The following is a 24,365-nucleotide window of genomic DNA, read 5'->3' as shown; positions in this document are numbered from 1 at the left end:
CAAGGCTGCACGAGTAGGAAGAAGATTATGTACTGCTCTCCACCCAAAGATGGTCACCTTGCTGGGAACTTTGGCCTTCCACAAAGCTCTCCAAACTGGACCATACGGGTCCTCATTAGAAGATGAGGCAAAAATACTGCCAATAGAGAAATCACGAGCTACTATGTAAGCAGATTTCACCGAAAAGAAACCCTTTCTTATGTAGCTTCCAAGCCACCCTATCATGACCATAACGCCGACTAAGGGGAATAGAGAGCACCTGAGATGCCACATGTGGTTCTAAACACAAATGAATAGTTACTTCGTTCCAAGACCAAGTCCAAGTTAATTAGGTCAGCAACTCTCTCAAAAACACTATCTAGGGGCCTAGTTAAGGAGTGATGAGAAACAGATGGTATCGAATCATGATCCCATATACTAACAGAAGCACCATTACCAATCCGCCAAGATAACCTAGCCTGCAATACTGGCCTAGCTAACCTCCATAATACTCCTCCAAGAGTATGATGGTCTCTCACCCATGTCAGCAGTGAGAAAAGAGCCATGAGGATAATACACTGCCTTAAAGACTTGAGCAACAAGAGAATTTGGATGGGTAAGTACGTAATCGCCATCCCTATTTTGCTAGCATAGCAAGATTATGGACATGAAGATGTTTAAAACCCATGCCTCCTTGTTCTTTTGGAAGACACATTCTCTCCCAAGATCTAAAAAACTAACAACAGAGCTGTTGAAAATCATCACAAAGTGATTTTGGTAAAGCATAATAGTTCATGACATAGTTTGGCAAAGTTTGAGCAACTACCTTGATGAGCAATTCCTTGCCTCCAACACTGAGGATTTTAGACCTCTAACTGATGAGTTTTTTTGTAAGTTGCTCAATCAAGTAGGCAAAAATGGCCATCTTATTATGCCCAACATGTATAGGAAGCCCTAGGTACAGCCCATGCTCCTTAACACATTCGACACCCAAGATTGCCACCAACTGATTTCTCTTATGTAGGCTAACATCACCACTGAAAACCACATTTGATTTCTGTAAATTAATATGCTGACCAGAGGCCCTTGCATACAAAGCTAAAAGGTTCTTGAAAGCTTGACATTCTACTCCTGAAGCTTCTCAAAAAGGAAACTATCATCTGCAAACAATAGATGATGTATAGTGGGTGCAGTAGGAGACATAGTAAGCCCTTTAACAATCTCGTGCTGTACAGAAGAAGAAATCAAAGCTGAAAGACCCTCTACACAGAGAGTGAAGAGATACGGAGCGAGTGGATCCCCCTGTTGAATACCTATAGTAGGTAAGATGAAACATGAAGGAGCCCAGTTAATTAACTAACTTCACTGTTGCCAACACAATCTTAACCCAATCCGAACAAAACTCCAGCTTGAGAAGGCCGGACTGCCTCCAAGTAATGCCATTCTAAACGATCATAAGCTTTAGAAATCTAGCTTTAAAGAAGGAAAAAAAAATCCATCTACATGTCTACGGAGTTTCTTCATAAAATATGCAATTTTACTTGCCACCAGAGTGTTGTCAAATACCAATCAGCCAGGTGCAAAAGTACTTTGTAAAGGTGAGATGACCTAGGGAAGAATAGACTTTAACCTGTTTGCCAAGACTTTGGAAGCAATTTTGTAAACCACATTGCATAACGCAATCAGAGACTAATTTAGGTTCTTTTATCTTTGGAATCAAAGTGAGATGAGTGAAATTCGACTCCTGAGATATTTGACCTATACAAAGAACCTCTCTAACAGCCATACAAAAATCTTTTTCTACAACTCTCCAAAATTTCTAAAAGAAACAAGGAGACATCCCATCTGGCCCCAGAGATTTGGATGGATGCATTTGAAACAAAGCTTTCTTTATCTCAACATCAGAATAAGGTGTTGTAAGTTCTTTATTCATTGTTGCAGAAACTTTTGGCTGCAAACATGCTATAACCGACTCTATAGCTACCGGATCAGTACTGCATGCCCTAAAGATAGACTCATAATACTTGAAAATCAAATCATTAACTTCTTTAGGATTAGAGGTCCACTGCCCTTCCTCATTCAGTAAAAATTTAACACGATTTCAAGATCTTCTGTTTAAGGCTTGTCGATGAAAAAAGGTAGTATTCCAATCACCATCTTTTAACCACTGAATCATTGATCTCTACCTCCAACATTAGTAGAGAGCAGTTCATACAAACGAAACTATAAGGCTTTCTGCACTTCAAAGTGACTAGGTTCAAAACTCTGCTTCATCAAACTCTCTAACTTACCACGGATCAACTTCATCTCCGTTTTTCTTTGCCGGAAAACACTGGAATGCCAAAGCAAGAAAAGTTGACTTGTCTGCTTAATTTTCTTTCCAACCAGCAACATTGGCTCCCCAGTAGTTGGGAGCAACCATCCCTATTGAACAACATTCAAGCAATTAGAATGATGGCCACATCTCCTCAAATCAAAACTACTTTGGGGTTTGATTCCTAACAGCTGGCTCGGGGTTAACTTCAATAAGTAAAGGACAATGATCAGACCTGCTAAGAGGGAGTATGATGCACTTGGAGAAGGGATTAGAGATCTCTCTCTATTGCATAATCTGGCAGGCTCGATCAAGTCTTTATTTGGTAAATCGATTTGATCACGTGAAACGAGGGCCAACAAAGCCCATATGGAGCAACTCACAGTCAACTAGAGCTTGACAAAAGTGAGCCATTTGTTGCCCAGCGAGGAGGACCCCCAGACTTGTCAGCATGATTGAGAACCTCATTAAAGTCAGTGACAAGCCATGGCAAGCGACTCTAAGCGGCCAAGGTGCCTAGCAGGTTCCATGCAATAGTGCGATTTGTTGTTGTAGCGACGCCGTAAATTCCTGTGAAATGAAAGACCCCAGCAGACCCTAGAGCCCCAACCTCCGCATCAATATGATTAGCAGAGTAGTGCCTAAGATGAACGGGAACCTCATTGTGCCCAAATAGAGCCAAACCACGACAGTCATCTTCTTTTGGTGTACAAACTACACCATCAAATCCTATCTGATGCCGAACAGTGGTCAGAATATCCGGTGAAGCTAGGGTTTCAGAAAGGAACACAAGGCTAGGGTTTTGTTGGTGAACAATACTAACGAGGGCATCCTAATTTTCTGTGTTATTCATACTCTACAATTCCAATCTAGAATTTTGAAGGCTTGCACGGAGATCTGGGTACAAAATAATGGCTGTCACCGGCCTAGGGTTTGCTAGGGTGAGAGGGAGAGACTCTCCCAAGTATAAGCCAATCAAAACTGTTATTTAGCTTCCTTCCCCTCATATAAAAGAGAAAATGAGATGGAAATTCTAACAAAGCATGATCCAACATTTCAGAGAACTAGTTTCACCACCACCATAATGAGTCCAACATTTCAGAGAACTAGAATTCCATCATTAAATTTTTTTCAAATTAATGCATCCAGGATCTTACATAAGGGCATCCAGGATCAACTCTGGAGCGTTCACAAACCATTCAAGGTGTACATCAGACTCAAAACTAAGACTAGCCAATCTGTGAGCTATGACATTAGCCTGCCTAGGAGCAAAGATAATACACATATCAGCATAACCATCAAGGAGGCCTTTAATATCAGCCACCAAGGCTCGTAGAGAAGATAAGTCACAACTCAAGGAGTTAACAGCTTGTACAGCCATCAAACAATCACTCTCAATCACAACATTGGTAACATCTATGGCCTGCAGCAGTTCTATGCCAGTCTTCAAAGCCAATAGTTCCGCATGTAGAGGAGAACTAACAAAATTCATCCAACGGGAGAAGGCAGCAAGAAAGCGACCTTGAGCATTGCGGAGAACACCACATGTACCTCCAAATGGAACATTGGGTAAAAACGCACCATCCACGTTTAGTTTCAAGGTCTCGCCCGTAGGAGCTTGCCAACGCTTACTGACCTTCTTACTACCAGATGTGGGAGTGTTGATTGGGGTATTGGCCTGTAGGTACTCCTCATACCAAGCCATAGATGATGCCACCAATCCCTGACTGGTTCGAGAGCGATTTCTCCAAAGCTTCTCATTCCGGTTTGTCCAAAGGGACCACAGCAAAATCAGCAGTTTATCAAAAGAGCTAGTCGAGAGAGTGAGAGCATTGTCAAGAAACCATTCCTTCCAAGATAACGAAGAAGGTAGAAAAGAGAACGGGGGAGCACCCAAGATATCTTTGGCTATACTACAATCTCGAAATAAATGTTCTAGGGTTTCCACATATTGAGAACAAACACAACAGTTCAACTCACCAGAATAACCTTTTGAAGTCAACGCAGCTCGAGTAGGTAGCAAGTTATGAGCAGCTCTCCAACCAAATATGGCCACTTTACTAGGGACATTGGCTTTCCATAAGGCTTTCCAAAGCGGTGCGAATGGATCACCAGTAGAAGTGGAAGCAAAGACATTTCCAATAGAGATGTCTTGAGCAATAGTATATGCTGATTTCACCGAGAAAAAACCATGCTTATCAAGCTTCCAAGCAGTTCTATCACCTCCCACACGTCTACTTAGAGGAATAGAGAAAACCCGAAAAGCCACCTCAGGAGCAAAGCAAGCATTAACCGTGGGGATGTCCCAGGTACCCTCCTGCTCATTAATCAAATCAGAGACTAGCTCAAAAACTGTGTCAACCGGTTTTGCAATGGAATGAGATGGTACATTTGGGATCCAATCATCCTCCCAAATCCTCACAAACATGCCATTACCAATTCTCCAAAATAAGCCAGCTTGTAACACCGATCTAGCTTCCATAATGCTTCTCCAAGAATAGGATGGTCTGTCACCCATGTCCGCAGTAAGAAAAGAACCCCACGGATGATACACAGCTTTGAAAACCCTTGCAACCAATGAATCCGGGTTTGAAAGTATCCTCCAACCTTGTTTGGCTAGCATGGCCAGATTATGAGCGTGAAGATGCTTAAAACCCATGCCACCCGCCTCTTTAGGAACACACATCCTTTCCCAGGAACGCCAATGTATCCTTTTCTTCTCATTTGTACTTCCCCAAAAAAATTGAGAACACAATTGTTGAAGGTCGTCACAGAGAGACTTAGGTAATAAGTAACAGTTCATAACATAATTAGGTAAAGTTTGAGCCACAACCTTTATCAATAGCTCCTTACCGCCTGCACTAAGAATCTTGGATCTCCAGCTGATTAATTTCTTGGTAAGTCGTTCTTTGAGATAACTGAAAATAGTTGTCTTGTTGTGACCTACATGAATGGGAAGTCCCAAATACAAACCGTGCTCCTTAACGCAAGTCACACCAAGGATGGAAGAGAGGTGATTTCGAGTCTGTAAGTCGACACTACCACTAAAAACAACACTGGATTTTTGCAAATTGATCCGTTGTCCAGAGGCCCGAGCATAGATGGATAGTAGATCCTTGAAAGCTTGACACTCTCTGACAGAGGCTTCCCCGAAAAGAAAGCAGTCATCTGCGAAAAGTAAGTGGTGAATGATCGGAGCCGTTGGCGACATCAACAAGCCTCTAATAGTACCATGCTGTATGGAAGCAGAAATCAGCAAGGAAAAGCCTTCAGCACAAAGGATAAAGAGGTAAGGTGACAGGGGGTCACCTTGCCTAATGCCGCGGGTTGGCAAAATAAATCCAGTTGGGGTACCGTTCATAAGAATAGAATAGCTAGCAGACTTGATAGTAGCCATGACAATATTCACCCATCTTCTACAAAAACCAAGTTTGAGAAGAACTGCTTCCACATACTGCCATTCAAGTCTATCATAAGCTTTAGAGATGTCTAACTTCAGAGAGAAGAAACCATCCGACTGGCATCTAAGCTTCTTCATAAAGTGTGCTACCTCTGTAGCCACTAAGGTATTATCTGAAATGAGTCTCCCAGGAACAAAGGCACTCTGTAGTGGAGAAACAATCTGAGGTAGGATGCTTTTTAACCTATTAGCTAAGACCTTTGAGGCAATCTTATAAACAACATTGCATAACGCAATAGGTCGTAAATCAGAAGGTAACTTTGGCTCTTTAACTTTCGGGATAAGAGCCAAGTGAGTAAAGTTGGACTCCCGTGAAACCTGGCCTGTAAGAAGCACATTCCTAACAGCCATACAAACATCATGTCCAACAACATCCCAGAACTTCTGAAAAAAACAAGGAGACATACCATCAGGTCCAGGAGATTTTGATGGATGCATTTGAAACAAGGCCTTCTTGATTTCAGAATCTGTATAAGGAGCTAAGAGATCATTATTCATTGCTTCAGTAACTTTGGGTAGCAAGGAGTCTAAAATGAGACCCAAGGCATCATTGTCAACTTGCTCCGATCGAAAGATGTTCTCATAATAGTTGACGAGGATGTCAGCCACCTCATTAGGTTGAGAGGTCCACTGCCCAATATCATTAACCAAGCCCTTCACTCTATTCCTGCATCTCCGATTGGACGCTCTTCTATGGAAGAAAGAGGTATTACGATCTCCTTATCGTAGCCATTGAATGCGGGATCGTTGACGCCAATAGGTCTCATTAAGGGATAGTAATTCATTCAAACGAAACTGTAGGGCCTTTTGTTCATCAAAGTGAGTGTCCTCGTATTCCTTTCTCATGAGATCCTCCAATTTTCCTTGAATGAGCTTCATCTCAGTTTGGCGTTGTTGAAACACGCCAGTATGCCAGTGTTTCAAGAGATCACTTGTATGATTGATCTTTCTACCAACCTGCCCCATAAAATCACCGGTTACTGGAAGCATCCATCCTTGTTCGATCACATTAATGCAGTCAGTGTGCTGCAACCACATCTCTTCGAATCGAAACCGCCTTGGAGCCTTAGAAAGGGGACCTGGTTCTGGGTTCACTTCAATGAGGAGAGGACAGTGATCTGATCTGCTCGGAGGTAGCGTGACAACTCTGGAAAAGGGATATAGCTCACGCCAACTAACGTTCTGGCAAGCCCTAGTTTTTTTCGAGACAGGGACGACAATGGAAGTTATAGATGAAATGACAGTGTGTTTGGCTACATCTATGGGGCTGGCAGATGCCTGAAAGCCAATGGACCTCCGGCCACCGAAAGGAGAGGGTCTGTGCAGGTCCCAGACATACTTGGTAGGGAAGCTTATGACTGCTTCAGCTTTCACAACTAAATTTTCTGCTCATTTAACATTATTATGTGAACTATATTCATAAAAATCCTTGCATAATATCCTTCTCAAACAGGTAATAAGTCTATAATGGAAGTATTACGAGAGATCGAAAGTCGGTGTTACAATGACTTTAGAATTGACATGGACGTATTTTATTGTTTATGTAGTGATTTGGAAGTTAAATTTAGGGTGTTGGTTCAAACAGAACAAGTCATATTGATGTAATAGGAATGCTATTACATATGTTAGGACATGGATGTGGAAACAGGTCCGCACAAGAACGGTTTCAACATTCCGGTGAGACCATTAGTAGATATTTGAAGAACCTATATCTTTTGTGTGAACTATGTGAAGAAATTATCAAGCCGTTGGATCCTAAATTTAATAGTGTTGCACTGGAGAGAATGAAGGATAAGAGATACATGCCACATTTTAAGATATTTGCCATGTGTTACTTATTTATAAATTATTAGTTAAATTTAATTATTTATATTCATTGACAAATAGCATCATTGTTTTCAAGATTGCATGGGTGCTATTGTTGGAGTGCATTTTCCCGCTTCAATGTCTCCTTAAAATCAAATACCGTTCATTGGTAGAAAATGAATACCAACACAAAATGTTATAGCGGCATGTGATTTTGATATGCAATTTAATTTTGCATATGCGGGTCGGGAAGGATTTGCTCATGATACAAGAGTAATTCTATCGGTTCTTCGAAATCTCGATATGAATTTTCTTAAACCTCCACCGGGTGGTACATTTAATTATAGTTATTTTTAAAAAAAAAAATTTGATACTTTGAATGAAATTTTGTAAAATTTAATATTTTTGTTATTTGACGGGAAAATATTATGTTGTAGAATCGAGAATGAATGAGTTTTTAGGACCTTATAAAACCCTAAGACAACATTTTCAAAAATACCGTAGGCAAGAACCAAGAAATGAAAAAGATGTTTGGGCCTCGTTTAGTTTGAAGAATTGAGGGCTTGGGAAATGAAATTTATTCATTTCCAATATTTGGTGGGCATCTGGAAATGAACAACTTTCCTTTATAAAGGGAGAATATAGGGGAGGGAAAATGAATCATATCATCTTCCAAATGATTCATTTTCCCTTTCACTTTCCCTACATTAATTACATAGTATAAGTACATTTATATCCTTATTGAAAACTATTATTGACAATTTTATTTAAAATGTTTGATTTGTGTAACGATATATTTTTAATATATAAATATATAGATAGAATATTAGTATGATTTTGTTTCATTTTCTTACATAAACCAAACACTACAAATTCAGCTACAACGGCCATGGTGGACATTGGTGGTACTGGATTTGTGGCGGCTGAAGAACTCCGACGAAGCTTCTGATGTCTCCATGCAATTGTATTCTTGTTTTTTCTGCTTTGATTTGTCTTAGTTTGGTCGGTTTGTTTGTTGCGTCGGTAGTTCCTCTTGTCTTGCCTTGTGGGGCTTTGACTATGAGGGCTCTGTTTCTTTCAGTTTAGCCTCTTGGCTTTCTTGTCTATGGTTGGGCTAGTTTCCATCTTTTTAATGAATATCTTTTCATCCAAAAAATATATATATATATATATAAATATATATATTTTCTCCTTGCTTTCCCAACATTTTCAAACAACAAACAGAAAAGTTAGTAGGAAATTTGTTTTTCTTTCCCATAGAATTTCCTAAGAAATTGATTTTCTTTCTGCAAACCAAACAAGGCCTTAGAGTTTGGAAAAAAAAAAGTGGAAGATTTTAAAGGAATGCAAGGTTATTCATTCTAGAAGTGAAGATTGTCATTGTCACCATGACACTTCATAATTATATACAAAGGCATGCACATTGTGAGACATTTCGTCCACATTGGAAAAAATTCAGGTGACATGTCAAGTAGGTGTTAAGATATTTTTTTCTGATTACTTGATGCCAATGAGAAACCAATTGTTATTAATGTTACTCATATATATTTGTATAAGTTATTTTTAAAATTGTCCAATATTAATTATATGATCACCATGATTTATAAAAATTGATAGTAAAGTAAAATTTATAACATAACAAGAGCACTTGAACTACATTATATTACCAAACTATTAAGGCAAAATATTTTTTCATGTCCAAATTAATCATTCTACAAACTCAACTAGTTTTGAGTTTGCCAAACACTTTGCCACTGCTTTTAGCACTCACAACACTTACAAAAATTTAGTTTACCAAACACTCAGCTGCTTTGATTTTCAGCCAGTTATTCTAAAAAATAAGCAAAAACCAGTTTTTCTTAAAAGTACAGTCATACCAAACACACTCTAGATCCACTGTGAATATGTAAAGGCATCATACCATTACTTGTTGCAACTGAAGCTGCATTTTTTACATTTGAGGGATGAAGAAGTCAGTGATAAGGGCATACCCAGCGGGGGAGGACTGCATCAAGCAAGGATGCTTTGGGCTCTTGAACAGAATATTTAAGATACTTTCAGCAGTCAAACTAGCCAATAAATCTGAATAACCTGCTCCATGCTCAATAGCTTCTGACTCTCCATCAACATTGGAGCAAGATCCCAATTGAATATAAGTATTGGTGCAACTGCAACCATTCATGTCCACGACATTTAAACGATGTCTTTTGAACTATTTAAAAATTGTCCAACCAAGGTGCATAAGATAATCAAGCAAATCATAAAATTGTATTAACTCCAGAAGGGCACCACTAAGGACATATCAAGTTTAGTTTTCATATAAATAATTCCCGGTCAAAGATCAGTGAAGTAGTTTTACTAAAAGGGCAAATAGAGAGAGAATTAAGTAGCAGAACCTAGCTATATTCCACTGTCTGAATCTGATTCCCAAATAAAAAAAATTTAAAAAAAAATTCTATAATTAACGAAAGAAAAATAAGGACTTTCAACTTTCCCCTGTTTGGGTATGGCAGAAAATATTATTCAGTAACTTTTAAGTTTTAAGCTAGTTGAGCAAGGCAAGAAAACAAGACTCTATTGGCCAAGTACGTACCTCTTTAGTGATCTCCTCACTTCGACGAGCTAATTGTTGCTGATCAGCTGCTCCAGATTTTCTTACTGATGCAGTCTTTGCAGTTATAGTTTCCACCTGCCAATTGCATAGCTAAAATATTATTGTACACTACCCAAAAAAATAAAATAAATGAATACTTCACTGGATACTTTCGAGTGAGAGACATGGTCTAAAACACACACAAAACCACTATAGATAATCATAAAAATACAAAATACCTCTGCTATTGCAGCTTCAACATTCTTTTGCCTTGCTTCCAGCACACACCTCCTAGATTCCACCTCCAGCTTCACATTACTCAGTTCTTTACTAGCCTCCTCAAACTTGAGATATCGTTCTTTTTCCAACTTCTTTTTAAATCATTCAATTCTTTCACTGAGGAAAAAGAAAAAGAGCACTAAACTCCAAAGCACTACTACCCATTTACCCTAAAGCCTAATTTATCAACAGGATCAGAAAAGAAAGGAACATAAATGAATATTAGAAACTACCTTTTGATTGCTGTTTCATTAGTTCATCATGAAGAACCTTGCTTAGGACTTCATCATCACTTATTTTTTCTTTTACAGCCCTGTAGTCTTTACTAGTAGATTTAGCAGAATTGACCTTAACAATTCAAAAGTGGCAGTATTATGAACTGCAGATTTAAGCCATGAACACTAGCACCGCATCAATAAACAATTCAAAACAGTAAAAATCCTTTATTACTAGAAGCAGTAAAACTGTGCCTATCCTAAGCTGCATAGTCACAATAAGACAAAATTTTAACACCACTACAAGCACTTCATATATGCATATCATTATTAGTACACAACTAAAAGCATACCTGTTCTTGTATAGCATGCATCTGGGCCAAGTGCTTTAACAATTTCTTGGAAACCTGAGAATAAGCACAGAAAAATGATCAATAAAACATAGCAGTGACCACCGGACTCTTTCTCAAACTCGCATGAGATATATGCTGTATCTATGCCAAGATGAAGATATAAGTGCACAGCTATGTTTTCCTTTCTTTTCTTTTCTGTGAAGGGAGATGGAACTCAGTTAACTAGTACATCACTAACATGTAAAAATGTAAGGGTTAAAACAACTGAGAAAAGAAAAACATAAGTAGAAATTGAATCTACAGTATATTTATGGTGATCAATGGCTCTAATTGCTTGTAATATTTCAGAATAAATACAGGCAGAAATATGCATCTTTTCTCAGTCCAGCTATCATGAAAGAAGGGCACTAATATGTTTGCTCAAATTCCCTTAATGATGCCACAGATTTGATTTCTTAGGGTGAGACATGACTGTTAAACTCTTGGACAGCCCTCCAATCAAGTTACAGTGTGAAACACTTGGGTAGACAGGATTCAGCATTTTTTGTCAAAAGCCCTTGAGTTTAGTCATTTCTAACCTGGAATTTTACCAGCAACCAACTTATAAGTTAAGACAATTTGGAATATGCAAGCCTACGCAGATTTTCTAATCTTGAGCTATATATAGGTAGAATAGTTTTTACATGATTAGATCAACTTACAAAAGAACAGCATGCAGAGGCAAGAATAAAAACTGAATAATAAACAGATTACCTTTGCATACACCTCATCAACAGCAGTTTTCTCCTTCAAAGATTGCATGGCTAACATTTCATCACTCGTAGCCTTCTCTCTAATTAATTTCTTCTCTGCTAAAGCTCTCTTCAAGGAAATATGTGATGGTTTAGTTGATTAAACAAAGCTAAATCTGGTGAGCAGGTAATGAAACAACTAAGATGAGATATAACGACACACTTACACAAATAACTTATGAAACATATATCCTGTTGATATAGGAAGCTAAAGAAACAAAAACTTAAAAGACCTAGTTTGGAAAAGCCATAAAATGAGATCAAGGATAATATGTGATTAAGCAATTAGAAAATAGAAATACAATAGATAATTGAAAAATGTCTCAAGTGAGGGGGGTATAGGGTAAGGGTCTCCAGATTGGTTATGGTGGACCACTGCAGTAACCTGAAGGCACATAGGTAGTGAAACCAGATCTCAGTAGAAATGATGTAATAAAATTTTAATATAGTCTTCCATATGTCATCCAACTATCCATATTAGTAATCAGAAGTCACAATGTCCTTTTTTGATACAAATATTAAGACTCCAGATTTGTTAGCTTCATAATTACTCTTTACTCCAACAAGTTTTTACAAGGAACGAGAAGGACCTATTGACAATGCAAGTCAATAAACTTCTGGACTAATAATTAAGTAATCATATACATGTCAACTTCTACACAAGCACCATAAATAAAATATGTCAGTGACTTATTCAGGGTGACCAGAATCTTCCAAAGCTCAGAAAATTCTTCCCATGGATGCATTTGTTTGGGCCTTGGGGACTCTAATTATGACACTTTGGATTTTGTTAAAGGAAACTTGGAAAGTCAGTACTGAAAGACCTTATGAGCAGCTTACCCAACACCAATTGGCTACAGGAGGAGAGGCCCAAACTGTAAAGGCACAGGCTTCACAAGCCCACATGTGCAGTGACTCAAGCCAAACATGTGGAGACTGGGTGGTGCTAAGCACATGTGAGCATTGGGAATAACACGTACATGCTCTGATACCATAAAGTAATTAGAGCACCCAACCAAAACTAAATGGCTATAGGTGGAGATTGAAGCCTAGGACATTGTAAATTGTATGCCAAGGCTTCACATTTCAAGTGAGATATACTGTAAAAAATGCTTACTTCCTTTTTTATACAAATTTCTTGATTCTTTATCACACCTCTAGCGAGAGAAACTGATTTGTTTCCATTTAAAAAAAATGTTGCAATAAAACAAAAGGTTCCAATCATGTGTGGTGCAAAAGAGACACCTGAATCAGGTTATCTATCTGTGAACTGACTAGCATCTGATATCAAAAGGCAGCATATTGAAACGAGATTATACTACAAAAATTTTGCTATATTCAAAGATACATATGTTGTCTCTCAAGTCAGAATCAAACACCTAGCAAATTCTCAGAATTACAGATAGTCAGATACACAGGAATTTCATAAGTTTAAGACCACTGCTGCACTGCATATGTGCTCATTTCTTCCATTAGAGCCTGGGACTCTTCCCAAACATTTTAAGAGCAACTGATGTCATTTCCAATTGGATCATAATTGACTCAATACGTAAAATTTTAGGTTTTGAGTTTCCTCGTGGATACCATTTCACAATGATTAAAAATCTAAGATTCTGAAATCATATGTCCTGCCAAGAAAGTTTTAATTTCTCAGAAGGTAGATAGAGAGAGAGAGATAGAGAGAATTCTCTTTTCTTTGTACACTTTTATTTGAAGTTTATGGAAAAGCTAAAGAAGAAACAAAAAGAGAGATGAGCGGTAAAAAGTCAGTATTACCCCCACGTATCCGATTTATTTACATACTGACGTATCCGCAAAGGATACGGACATATCCAAACCGTATCCAAATCAGGATCATATCCGAGCGGTATCATACCCGTATCCCGGATCGGTACAGGATACGAAGGCAAATTCACGTATCCGTGCATCATAGGATGAGCCCCTAATTCAAAATTTTCATCAACCTACAATCGTCTAATGGAATTATGGAAATATCTCTACTCCACTGTCCAGGGGAAAAAAGTAACCACGATAAAAAATTCATGCATCTCCTATCATGTTCAGTACTCGGTACCATGTAAAAGATATCATTATGGGTTTCCAAAATATGACAGCATGAAACTTACAAACTGTTAACTACAACAGTTGGAGTGCGGATGCAAATCAACAGGAATGTAGTATTATTCAAGAATCAAAATACTATTTACCATATCCAACTTGAAGAGAAAAGATACCTGCAGTTTATCTGGTGAATGAACAATTTTTGAACGAAACTCTTGTCTTTCCGAATCACTTTTTAGCAGATCAAAATCAGCATCAGACATCTGGGGAAACAGAATAAGACAAAAGAACAAAAATAAAGGAAAGCAACTATATTTGGATAACAAATCCACATAATTTTCGCATATCATTCACCCCATAGTCTGAATAGACACCCACATATAAAGCCTAGAAGTTTTTTTTTTCTTTTTTACTTCTTGTTGGAGAAGACACAAGTTCACACAACCTTTTATTGAAAAACGAAACAGAAAAAAGAACCAAGGCCTTGGACAATAAGTTCACGGACTAGCTACAGGAGGCAAAACATAACCCATAAAGACTACAATTGTAGTAGCCTAAGAACGAGATAAACCCTAGGCCAAAAACATAAGAGCTCCAACAACCACAGGCTTCCAATCTAGAACAATGGAGGAGAAGGTACAGTCTTTAAACTCAACTGAAACAGAAGCCCACAAAGCTGACAGGAATCTAAATTTCTCGTAAAGGTTCCCCAATTCCCTCCATTATGATCATCAAAGATCCCTTGATTCCTTTCTAGCCCAAAATACCCAAATTACAGTGAAAACACTGCAACCCCAGAGAACAGAAAATGAGATGTGACACTAAGTTTTAAAGGGAGAATAGAAATAGGAAGGTGAAGGAGATGGAAGAATGTATGTTCTGTTTTAGTGTTAATTTCTGTTTTACTCTTCTTCAAAAAGGACTGAGATGTGGACCCACTACTCTCCCTCCTACCCACCCAAAGGTTACAGCATTAGATTATACACCCACATTAGTGCACACAATACAAATGACACAACATCTTTGCAAGATAAATTGCAGTAAATAGACAAGAGACATTCCCAACCTTAGACAAAGGATTCGCTCAAACATAAAATCCAGACAACACATAAAACACAAAGTAGATGAAATATTTAGAGCAGAAAATCACATTTGGTGGGTATCATTAAGGGTAAGCAAGACCTGAGTTCCTTTACTCTAGAAATATTCATTAAAAGATCATTCATCTTTCTAAGCTTGTTTGTCATAAATTTACTAAAAGATATCCATCAGCAATTACAACAATTTTCCTGGAAGTGTGTTTAAATTTTTTTGTTTATTTACCACATATCTATACTGTGTTAACAGCCAATCATCTAACCTCTTTATCCATTTCAGCAGCCTTCTCCTTTAACTTCCTAATAGAAGTTCTCAGTTTCACTTGATCAAGGTTAAGGTCTGATATGGTTTGGCGCAATTCTTTGACTTTGGAATCTACCTCCTGAACAAGAGGTAACTCCTTTTCTCTTGTTTCTTTGTAGTGTGCAATCTCAGCATTCCACTGCAAAACAAACATTTAGTGATGTTGATGCACAGTTAAATACTGAAACGTTTAGTTTATTAAAGATAACCTTTCTGTACAAAATATACCTGAGAAACCTGACCGCCCCACCATATGTGCTGCTTCTCAAGGTCAGTTAATTGATCCACAACTTTAGCTACGAGATCTATTCTTGTCTCTCTGATATTAAAAGTAAACATAAGATAGCTTGGTTCTTATAGATGTACATGGATGAGGAATAAGGAGACAACAACAGAGCTAAACTCTTGGGCTGCTGTTCTACTCATGGATGAGGATTGAAGAGACAAGAACAGAGCTAAAAACTCTAAATAGAAGAACAGAGAATTTTTTTAAAAAAAAAAATCTACAAGTTTCATACAGCCCTTTGTTAAATAGACCAAATCCTCACTGTATTTGATGAAATGAATTTTTACAAATCAGGCACAAAGTAACCCCAACACATTTCTTGAAGCGCAATCCCTTCACCGAGTCAATTTAAACCTACAACTAATGAGGCATCTCAAGTGACTCCAAACTTCTCAGTAAAATTTTCATTTCACCTAGATCAAGGAATACGTAGCAATGAAATTTCTTTCATCTTTCTCCTTAGATCTTTCATCACTCACTAAAACACACTGTAGTTTTGGTTTATCACTAATTTCGATTAGGCACTTCTACTACCAAATTATTTCATCCGATCATATGCATGACTTTCGCTTCGAAAGCAGTAACTAGTGATTCCAATACAATGTAGGACAACATGTAAGATATTCTATCAACACTAAATAAATAAATAAAATTAGTACCTATATACATGGTAATTGAGAAGGGCACTCAGAAAAACCTCGGTCCGATTCGGGTCGGGTCTTATGAGATCTGCGTAGATAAATTTCTTAGGGCAATCCAACAAGGCCACCACTTGCTTCAGTGTGTTGTACAGCTTGATGCTCCGGGCAGACTTGTCGTGAAAATCCGGATTCTCGAGCAGCGCCAAGGCATCAAAATCAACTTGCTCATCTTCCCTGCAAAAAATTCCCCAAGTTTTTCAATCTCAAATACAAATTTGTATGGGGAAATCTAGGGTTTAGGGAGAGAAAAATTACGCGGGGAGGAAGTCGAAGGTGGTGAGGATCCGGGTGTAGAGGTCGGCGATGAGATCCGGGTTCGGGTTGAGAAGATCCTGCTCCGAAATAGCGATGATCTGAGCCTCGACGAGGATTGTGACGATCTCGGTGCGACTGAGCTTTGGGTATACCAGCTTCGACATTTCTGTCCTCTCCTTCTTCTTCTATCTGAGATTCTGATAAGACTTCGATTTGAAATGCAGTCAATTTTTTCTATTTGAAAATAAGAAAAATAAACAGAATGTTTTCCCGCCCTTTCACCAAAGAAACAAAGAGAGAACGTTTTCCCTCTCAAGAAAAATACTTCAGCATCCTTTTTTGGATGGAATACTCGAGCATCTGCTAAAGACTCTTTATCTTGATTTCTTAGTTATTTTAGAGAGCGTCTTTAATTTTTTTTTAATTTTTGCAGCTGCACCAGACTCCTAAGTGGCTCTCTAATTTAACTTTTAGTTGTGTTTTTAAGAGTCACTTTTCAGTAAAATGACCTAGCCGCTCTGCTAAGGCTACTTTCTAGGGTTAGAAAGCAAATTTGCAGATCCATGGACGTGGATATGCTAAGTTGGAATTGCAGAGGGATCTGTAATGATGCTACAACACGAGCGTTGAAGGATCTGTGTTCACAAAACAGGCCACATATTGTTTTTTTGTGTGAAACGAAAATCAGCCGCGTTGAAGATTTCGACCGGCTGCGTAGGGCTCTTGGTTTCGCTCATGCCGAAGCAGTGTTTAGCGAGGGTCAGTCTGGAGGTTTGGGGTTGTTCTGGACCGATGATGTGCATTTGCAGATAGGTACTAAATCTGCCCATCATGTTGATGCGCTTGTCATTGGTGATTCTGGGACTCCAACGTGGAGGGTTACTGGTTTTTACGGTTATGCTAGAACAGGAGAGAGGGATCGATCTTGGCAGCTGCTAAGGGAACTCTCCGACCTCGACTCTCTCCCATGGGTTGTGATTGGGGACTTCAACAAAATTTTAAACAATGGTGAAAAGATAGCTGGTCCTCTATTTCGAGAGGCTTTGGGATACTGTGATCTGCTCGATTTAGGGTTTCATGGAGCAATGGCAAAGTGGTGGAATTCGGAGACACTGCTGAGGTTGGATAGGGCCGTATGTACCCCTTCCTGGTTTGATGTTTTTGGTCATTCTAAACTCTTCCATTTGCCTCCATCTGATTCGGATCATGTTCCCCTACTATTGAGGGCTAGTACAACTCGTCTTCCTGTAAGATCCAAGTCTCATCGATTTAAATTTCAGGCTTTTTGGTTGCAACATCCGAACTGTGATAGCATGGTTAAGGATGCTTGGGGAACAGATGTGGCTGGGGCACCGATGTTTTGTGTAACTAAGAAAATCATGTTTACCTGGATCAAATTAGATAAATGGCAGAGGGAGGTGTTTCGGGGTAGACAATTGCAGATGTTGGGGATTCGATCCTGGCTGGAGGAATTACTTAAGGTTCCTATATCTAACGTGATCCAACAAGAGAAGAAAACCTTGTCGGATACTCTCCAGAATTTGTTATTTCAGGAGGAGCTGTTCTGGAAGCAGAGGGCTAAAGTCACCTGGCTTAAGGAGGGGGATCGGAATACCTGATTCTTCCATCGAAGAACAGAAAATAGGAAACGCAAAAATATGCTTCAAGGGCTGTATGACGAGGACGGTAATTGGAGGGAGGATGATGCTGGTTTGGAGGAGGTTATAACTAGCTATTTTACTAAGATGTTTTCAGCGTCAAAAATTGACATTGGGGCCCTTGATCGTACTTTGGAGGCGATTGTTCCATCAGTCACCTCCCAAATGAATGAGGATCTATGTGCCCGTATACTCGGGAGGAGATCAGGTTTGCTCTTTTCCAGATGTATCCAACAAAGTCCCCGGGACCAGATGGTATGCCTCCACTCTTTTTCCAACACTATTGGGACCTTATTGGTCAGGATGTGGTTGCAGCAGTTCAGAATTTTCTCCATACAGGGTTGATTCTCAAGCAAATTAATTTCACGCATATTTGCCTCATTCCAAAGGTCGACAACACTGAAACTATTTCAGACTTGAGACCCATTGCCCTATGTAATGTCGTTTACAAGATTTTCTCAAAGGTGATTGCTAATAGATTGAAGGTAGTCTTACCGTCGGTGATTTCTCCTTTCCAGAGTGCTTTTGTTCCAGGGAAGTTGATTACAGATAACATTTTAGTGGCAAATGAGATGGCCCATTTTGTCCATAATAAGAGGGATGGAGATGTCGGGTACATGGCTCTGAAGCTGGATCTAAGTAAGGCTTATGATAAAATGGAGTGGGTTTTTCTGGAAAAAGTTATGCTCCCTTTTGGTTTTGCACGACGTTGGATTGATGTTGTGATGCAGTGTGTATGCACAGTACAGTATTCTTTCTTGGTGAGGGGTAGGCCATGGGGCCTTGTATTGCCTACTAGAGGTTTGAGACAGGGGGATCCCTTATCTCCCTACCTCTTTCTTCTTGGAGCGGAAGGTTTTTCAGCCTTGTTGCGGCAGAAACAAGCGTCTGGTTTGTTACCCGGGATTGAGGTGTGTCCTAATGCTCCTGCTGTGAATCATTTGTTATTTGCGGATGACAGTATGCTCTATGCACAGGCTTCTATTGGGGCATGCCAAGAGCTCTTGGAAGTACTGACAATTTATAGGCGAGCTTCGGGGCAATTGGTTAACTTTGCCAAAAGCTCGGTGGTTTTTAGCAAGAATGTATCCGAGGAGGTGAGGGAGGAGATCTCGGGTACCTTGGGTGTGGAGGTTGTCGCCTCACATGAGAGGTATCTCGGGTTACCCACTTATGTGGGACACAAGAAAACTTCCACCTTCCATTGTATCAAGGAAAGGCTCGGGAAGAAGTTGTCTGCTTGGCAAGGTAAGCTGTTGAGTGGGGCAGGGAAAGACATTTTGATACGTGTAGTAGCACAGGCACTTCCTACGTACGCTATGAGTGTCTTTCAGTTGACCAAGAGTTTCTGTGATGACTTGGAACAAATATGCCCCAGATTCTGGTGGGGCAGTACATTGGATAAACGGAAGATTCATTGGAAAAATTGGAATGTGTTGTGTAATCCAAAGGAAGAAGGTGGGTTAGGGTTCCGGAGCCTGTCCAATTTTAACTCGGCTATGTTGGCCAAGCAAGCTTGGCGTATTTTAACTAATCCCATGTCTTTAATTGCTTGGTTGTACAAAGCAAAATACTATCCTGACTGCTCTTTTTGGGAGGCTTTACCCCATGCTAATCCTTCGTACTCATGGAGGAGTATCTTTTCCACAAGAGAGCTGCTTCAAGAAAACTGTGTTTGGCAAGTGGGTAATGGAGATTCAATCAATATATTTACGGATTGTTGGGTATCTCTTTACCAAGTGGTAGACCGGCAATTTCGGCGTCGGCTATTGCAGAGGTCGCAAAAGTGGATGATCTATTGGTGGCTCTGGGGGTGTGGAATGTTCCCTTGATTAACAGTTTGTTTTCGGACGTGGAAGCAGCGGCAATTACGGCTATTCCTTTGAGCAGTAGGAATGTGGTGGACCGTTTGGTTTGGAAGTTATTACGGGATGGGCAGTTCTCGGTAAAGATTGCTTATCGCTACGCTTTTGCTCATTCCTCAAGTTTTTGCCCTTTGCCTTTGCCGGTGGGGAGTGCTTTCTGGAAAAAGTTTTGGAAGGTGGCTATACCGAACAAAGCAAAGATACATATGTGGCGAGTGTGCCTTGACATTCTGCCATCTTTAGGCAGTTTGGCTACGAGGAGGGTTGTGTTGGACTCTCAGGAGTGTGTGTTATGTGCTGCTCATAATGAAACGACGCTCCATCTTTGTAGGGAGTGTCAGTTCACAAAATCGGTCGTGCAAACCAATGTTGTCCTTCAACGGGTATGCTATGATCCTCAGATCGTGTATGGGGATGTTCTTTGTTGGCTGCAGCGGTGTGCCCAAGCTCTTTCTTCTCTTCAGTTTGGGGAATTGTTGTTTTTGCTTTGGGGAGTATGGAAGGAACGAAATGACAGGGTCTGGAAACAGAAAAGAAGGGAGGCCGGTGATGTGTGTTTGGGATTGATATCCCGTTTACAGGAATTTCGGTTTCATAACTTGATGCCTCCCCGCAGGCGCATTGCTACTTCAAGGGCAGTTCGGTGGGTTGCCCCACCGGCAGGTTTTCTGAAAATAAATGTGGATGGAGCCTTCCATCATCAAACTAGTGCAGGTGGATTGGGTTTTGCGATCAGGGATGAATGGGGTACTATGTTGGCAGGGGGGTCGTGTCCTTTGCGTGGTTTGATTTCTCCTGAACATGCGGAGGTGTTGGTGTGCCTCCATGCTTTGGAATTCACTCGCGATTATGGTTTTGGTCCAGCACTCTTGGAGATTGATGCTATGGAGGTGCACCGACAACTTATGGCCTGCAACTCGGCCAATACTTCTACACTGGGCAGGATTTACGAGGATGTGGGGGTCCTTCTGGAAGGTCAGCCTGGTATGCAGGTGTGTCATGTTGGTCGTCAAGGCAATAGAGTAGCACATCAGTTGGCTACCCGAGCTTGTGGTCTTGGTGAGGCTCAATTTTATTTTACTGCTCCTGCGTTTCTTATAGCTGCTGTCATAGCAGATTTCTGTACTGTGTAATTTCTTTCTATTCAATAAAGAGTTGACATTGTTGGATTCAAAAAAAAAAAAACTTTTAGTTATTTTGCTCCTAAATATAGAGAGCAGATAAGACTCTCTATTATTGTTGTTAATTTAAAACATTACTTTTAAGTCATTCTATGTAATTTATAAATATATTTAAATTATTTTCTCTTCATTGAATGAATAATAAAAATTCAAATCTAACTAAAATAGAGAGAACTGATGCAGACGTATTTCTAAAGTGACTAGACAAACTACTTTGGCTAAAATTTGACTAAAAAATGGCTAGCAATACTAAGATGCTCTTAGGTGAATACTAGTATATGCACTTATATGTCCACATTTTCTCTTATTTGTATATCTTTAGTAGTCTGAATTCATGATATAGCTATTCAATTGACCAAAATGAGAGCTATCCTCTCTCTCGTCCGACGGCAAACCCTAGCCCTAGGGTTTTTGCAGTCAAGTTCTTGGCCTTCGATGAGTCTGCTTCTCTTCATGATGCCTGTCTGCCGCCCTCCTCGAGGTCGTGGTTCCCCACTGTTCAACCTGTGGGTTGTGGTATCCGTTCCCTAATTTCAACCCTTCCCAGCGGTGCTCGTGGGGTGTTTGGTCAGGTTTGTGATTGCTTGAAGGACTCTCACCAGGGGAGGCTATTCTCCGATGTGATTTTGTGTGCAACAATTCTCATCTGGGACCTTGGATTTGCCTCTTTTTTGCAAGGCAGAAGGAGTTGCTACGATGGTGGCGGGGCAGGTTTGGTGGATGCAACCGGTAACGAATGATTTTGGTTTCGATTTGGGATGACGTCCTACGTTGGCCTGAGGCTGGGTCTGATCTGGAATGCTAGAGCGTGGTGGGTGGCTTCTGAGTGGCAAGCCACTCCTCCTCCTGATAGTGGTCGATCCTCGATCTCTGATATGCTAGCTGTATGGGCAGGGCTACGTCGGAATAAGGCTGGAAGTTTGGGTTTGGAGGGTCCGGCTCCATGGTTGGCTTCGGCAGCTTTTTTCTTCTCCCGGCGCGACGTTACTGATGGTGATGGTGTGCAGCTTGATTGGGTGCCCAGAGCAATTTCTGCTGGGCCTGGTGCTTGGGCTTGGGCATTGCTTCCAGTTGACCTCTTGTTGGCTAAGGTTCTCAGGCTCAATCAGTTTTGGGTTCGCATTTGGGATCCCGGAGGATCCCCCACTGCGCAGGGTGGTCCTGGGTTCCGTCAATTAAGTTGGGATTTTTATTTTCTTTTCTTGCCCTAATATTGTCTAGGTTCTGGTTCTGGGTCCTATTACCATAGTGATTTCATTTGGTTGCTTTAGGGTAGCCTGCATGGCTTGATATTGATGTGGCCCTCTCGGGGGTAGCCCGGTAGGTCATGTTGTATAATCACTTATATTCGAATATATGAAAAGTTTGACGTCCTGTTTCAAAATAAAATAAAATAAAATAAAATAATGATATAGCTATTCAAAAGTTAAAAACAATCAGTAAACATCATCCCTGCAAAAATAATTAATGTAAATATAAATTGTTTACTCCTTTGATTGCATCAAATAAATAGACAATTGCTTATAAATAATTAATGTAAATATAAATTGTTTACTCCATTGATTACATCAAATAAATAGACAATTACTTATAAGACTGTTAACTTTCACTATAAACTTTTTTTGTGTAATTGAATGAGTAAATAATTTCTATCTAAACAATAAATTTATATGTTTCAAAAAAGCTAAGGGTTAATCATAAACACTAATATAATAATGAGAGAAAACCCTAGGCTCTGCTAGGGTTTGGTTTCTTCAGCAAACGGCGGCGACGTTCTCATGTTCGTCTGCGTAGCGGCGCTCAACTCCGAGCCTAAAGAATGGTGGGGTCTAATCCTTCGTGGGTTCAGCGGTCCTTGGTGGCAGGTTGCTGCGAAGAAATACAACGGTGCTAGTTGCTGTGATGATTAGATAGAAGTGATCCAGACCGAATAGGAGTGCTTAGAGGCGACGCGACTGATTCTCGATCGTTGGGTTCAGGCTTTCTTTTGCAGCAGCGGCAATTTTACGGCAAGCGTCTGGTCTTGGTGTTACAGCGATGGGGGTGGTGTGTCCTACCACCTGATCGCAAGCAACCAGAGAAGATGGGTTGGAAGTACTAGCTGTCGGAGACAGCGACAGTGACTAGTTGGAAGGTGGTGCATGGTTATCCTCTTGATCAGTGGTGTTCACCTGGTCAGTTGCTGACCAAAAAATTTATGCTCAACAACGCTTAGATTTACATCCAAGGGTGGAAAACAAAACACCTCAACTTAATAATAATTCTCCCTGCCCTTGGATTTACATCTAAGGGTGGTTGAGCATTATTTTCTTGGTCAGCAACTGACCAGGTGAACATTTTCGTCCTCTTGATAGCCGTGCTTATGTCTGGGCTTGGCACTGGGCTTTTGGGTTTGGTCTCAGTTTTGGGCTATTTGGGTCTGTCAAGAGCTCTGACCTCTTTGAAGGGAAGGAGTTTACAGTTATCTAGTTGCTTTATAACGAACAATTGTCTATACTAGTAAGAATGTCTCTATGAATCTTGTGGAAGTGCTTAGCTTTAGTGTACCACAATTGCGTTCTCAGCGTGTAAAGTTAGGTAAACTAGATTGCCTGCTCAGCGTGTAAAGTTAGGTAAACTAGATTGCCTGCAAGGCGAGGTGTTTTTATTTGGCATAGACTACTCTGAGCAGAAATGTTTCAAGGGAGTAGTCTTATGTACTATTCTTTATCTATGAACCGAAGCATACTATTGGTATGTTCTATTTATAAAAGAAAAAAAAAATTATATGTTTCACCTTTTAAAATTAGCTCACCCAAATTTTTTTCGCCTCATCTGCTTCTCCTTGAGGATATACTCAGATCCCCAATGTAGAACCGCTAGTTACATATACCATGAGCCGATAGGAGCCCAACTTTAACCATATGAATCACTCTTTCTTCTGTGCTATAAACAATCAACTTATCCCAAGAGTCCCGATACATACTTATGGCCAACCTTAGGAAGAGATTAACCTCATTTCATACCATATACCAAAACCGCCAGTATACGTGTAACAACTTCTCCCCATTACATTGACAACAAGAAGACATCATAACTAAAACAACTAGTCCCAGAAGATGACCTTATAGCAACGACATAACCACTAGACTATACCAACCAAACACTAGCTCAAAAGAGTAGACTCA

General features: G+C 39.9%; 2 protein-coding genes across 4 annotated transcripts; both read right to left on the bottom strand.

Annotated features, from left to right (window-relative positions):
- Positions 1 to 3,446: 3,446 nt before the first annotated feature.
- On the bottom strand, positions 3,447 to 9,741 carry LOC112164272. Its single transcript, XM_024300493.1, has 3 exons — positions 9,615 to 9,741; positions 6,711 to 7,138; positions 3,447 to 6,383 (listed from the first exon to the last, which is right to left on the bottom strand). The coding sequence occupies exons 1-3, from the start codon at positions 9,739 to 9,741 to the stop codon at positions 3,447 to 3,449; spliced, it is 3,492 nt and encodes a 1,163-aa protein (XP_024156261.1).
- On the bottom strand, positions 9,234 to 16,818 carry LOC112176007 (kinetochore protein NUF2 homolog). Of its 3 annotated transcripts, none has more exons than XM_024313816.2 (11): positions 16,495 to 16,818; positions 16,198 to 16,413; positions 15,481 to 15,571; positions 15,212 to 15,391; positions 14,025 to 14,114; positions 11,753 to 11,860; positions 11,000 to 11,053; positions 10,665 to 10,779; positions 10,392 to 10,548; positions 10,153 to 10,263; positions 9,234 to 9,727 (listed from the first exon to the last, which is right to left on the bottom strand). In XM_024313816.2, the coding sequence occupies exons 1-9, from the start codon at positions 16,656 to 16,658 to the stop codon at positions 10,472 to 10,474; spliced, it is 1,095 nt and encodes a 364-aa protein (XP_024169584.1). In that variant the 5' UTR covers positions 16,659 to 16,818; the 3' UTR covers positions 9,234 to 9,727; positions 10,153 to 10,263; positions 10,392 to 10,471. The 3 variants fall into 3 exon arrangements, with proteins under 3 accessions (XP_024169584.1, XP_024169576.1, XP_024169594.1); XM_024313808.2 differs by having other exon boundaries at positions 10,153 to 10,248; XM_024313826.2 differs by lacking the exons at positions 9,234 to 9,727; positions 10,153 to 10,263; positions 10,392 to 10,548 and having other exon boundaries at positions 10,675 to 10,810.
- Between the last annotated feature and the right edge of the window lie 7,547 nt (positions 16,819 to 24,365).

Source organism: Rosa chinensis, chromosome 1, assembly GCF_002994745.2.
Source record: "Rosa chinensis cultivar Old Blush chromosome 1, RchiOBHm-V2, whole genome shotgun sequence".
Taxonomy (NCBI): Eukaryota; Viridiplantae; Streptophyta; class Magnoliopsida; order Rosales; family Rosaceae; genus Rosa; species Rosa chinensis.
The sequence above is the reverse complement of the archived record's forward strand: the minus strand, read 5'-3'. Positions and strand labels throughout refer to the sequence as shown.

Excerpts from the sequence above, each read along its gene's own strand:
- LOC112164272 (XM_024300493.1), bottom strand. The coding sequence starts at position 9,741 with ATGAATGGTTGCAGTTGCACCAATACTTATATTCAATTGGGATCTTGC. Across the intron at positions 7,139-9,614 it reads GGCTAGTTTGACTGCTGAAA|AAAATTTAGTTGTGAAAGCT; the intron begins GTATCTTAAATA and ends TTAAATGAGCAG. Across the intron at positions 6,384-6,710 it reads CCGGTGATTTTATGGGGCAG|TGGACCTCTCAACCTAATGA; the intron begins GTTGGTAGAAAG and ends GATATTGGGCAG.
- LOC112176007 (XM_024313816.2), bottom strand. The coding sequence starts at position 16,658 with ATGTCGAAGCTGGTATACCCAAAGCTCAGTCGCACCGAGATCGTCACA. Across the intron at positions 11,054-11,752 it reads TTGATGAGGTGTATGCAAAG|GTTTCCAAGAAATTGTTAAA; the intron begins GTAATCTGTTTA and ends GCTTATTCTCAG. Across the intron at positions 10,780-10,999 it reads TGCATGCTATACAAGAACAG|GTCAATTCTGCTAAATCTAC; the intron begins GTATGCTTTTAG and ends TGAATTGTTAAG.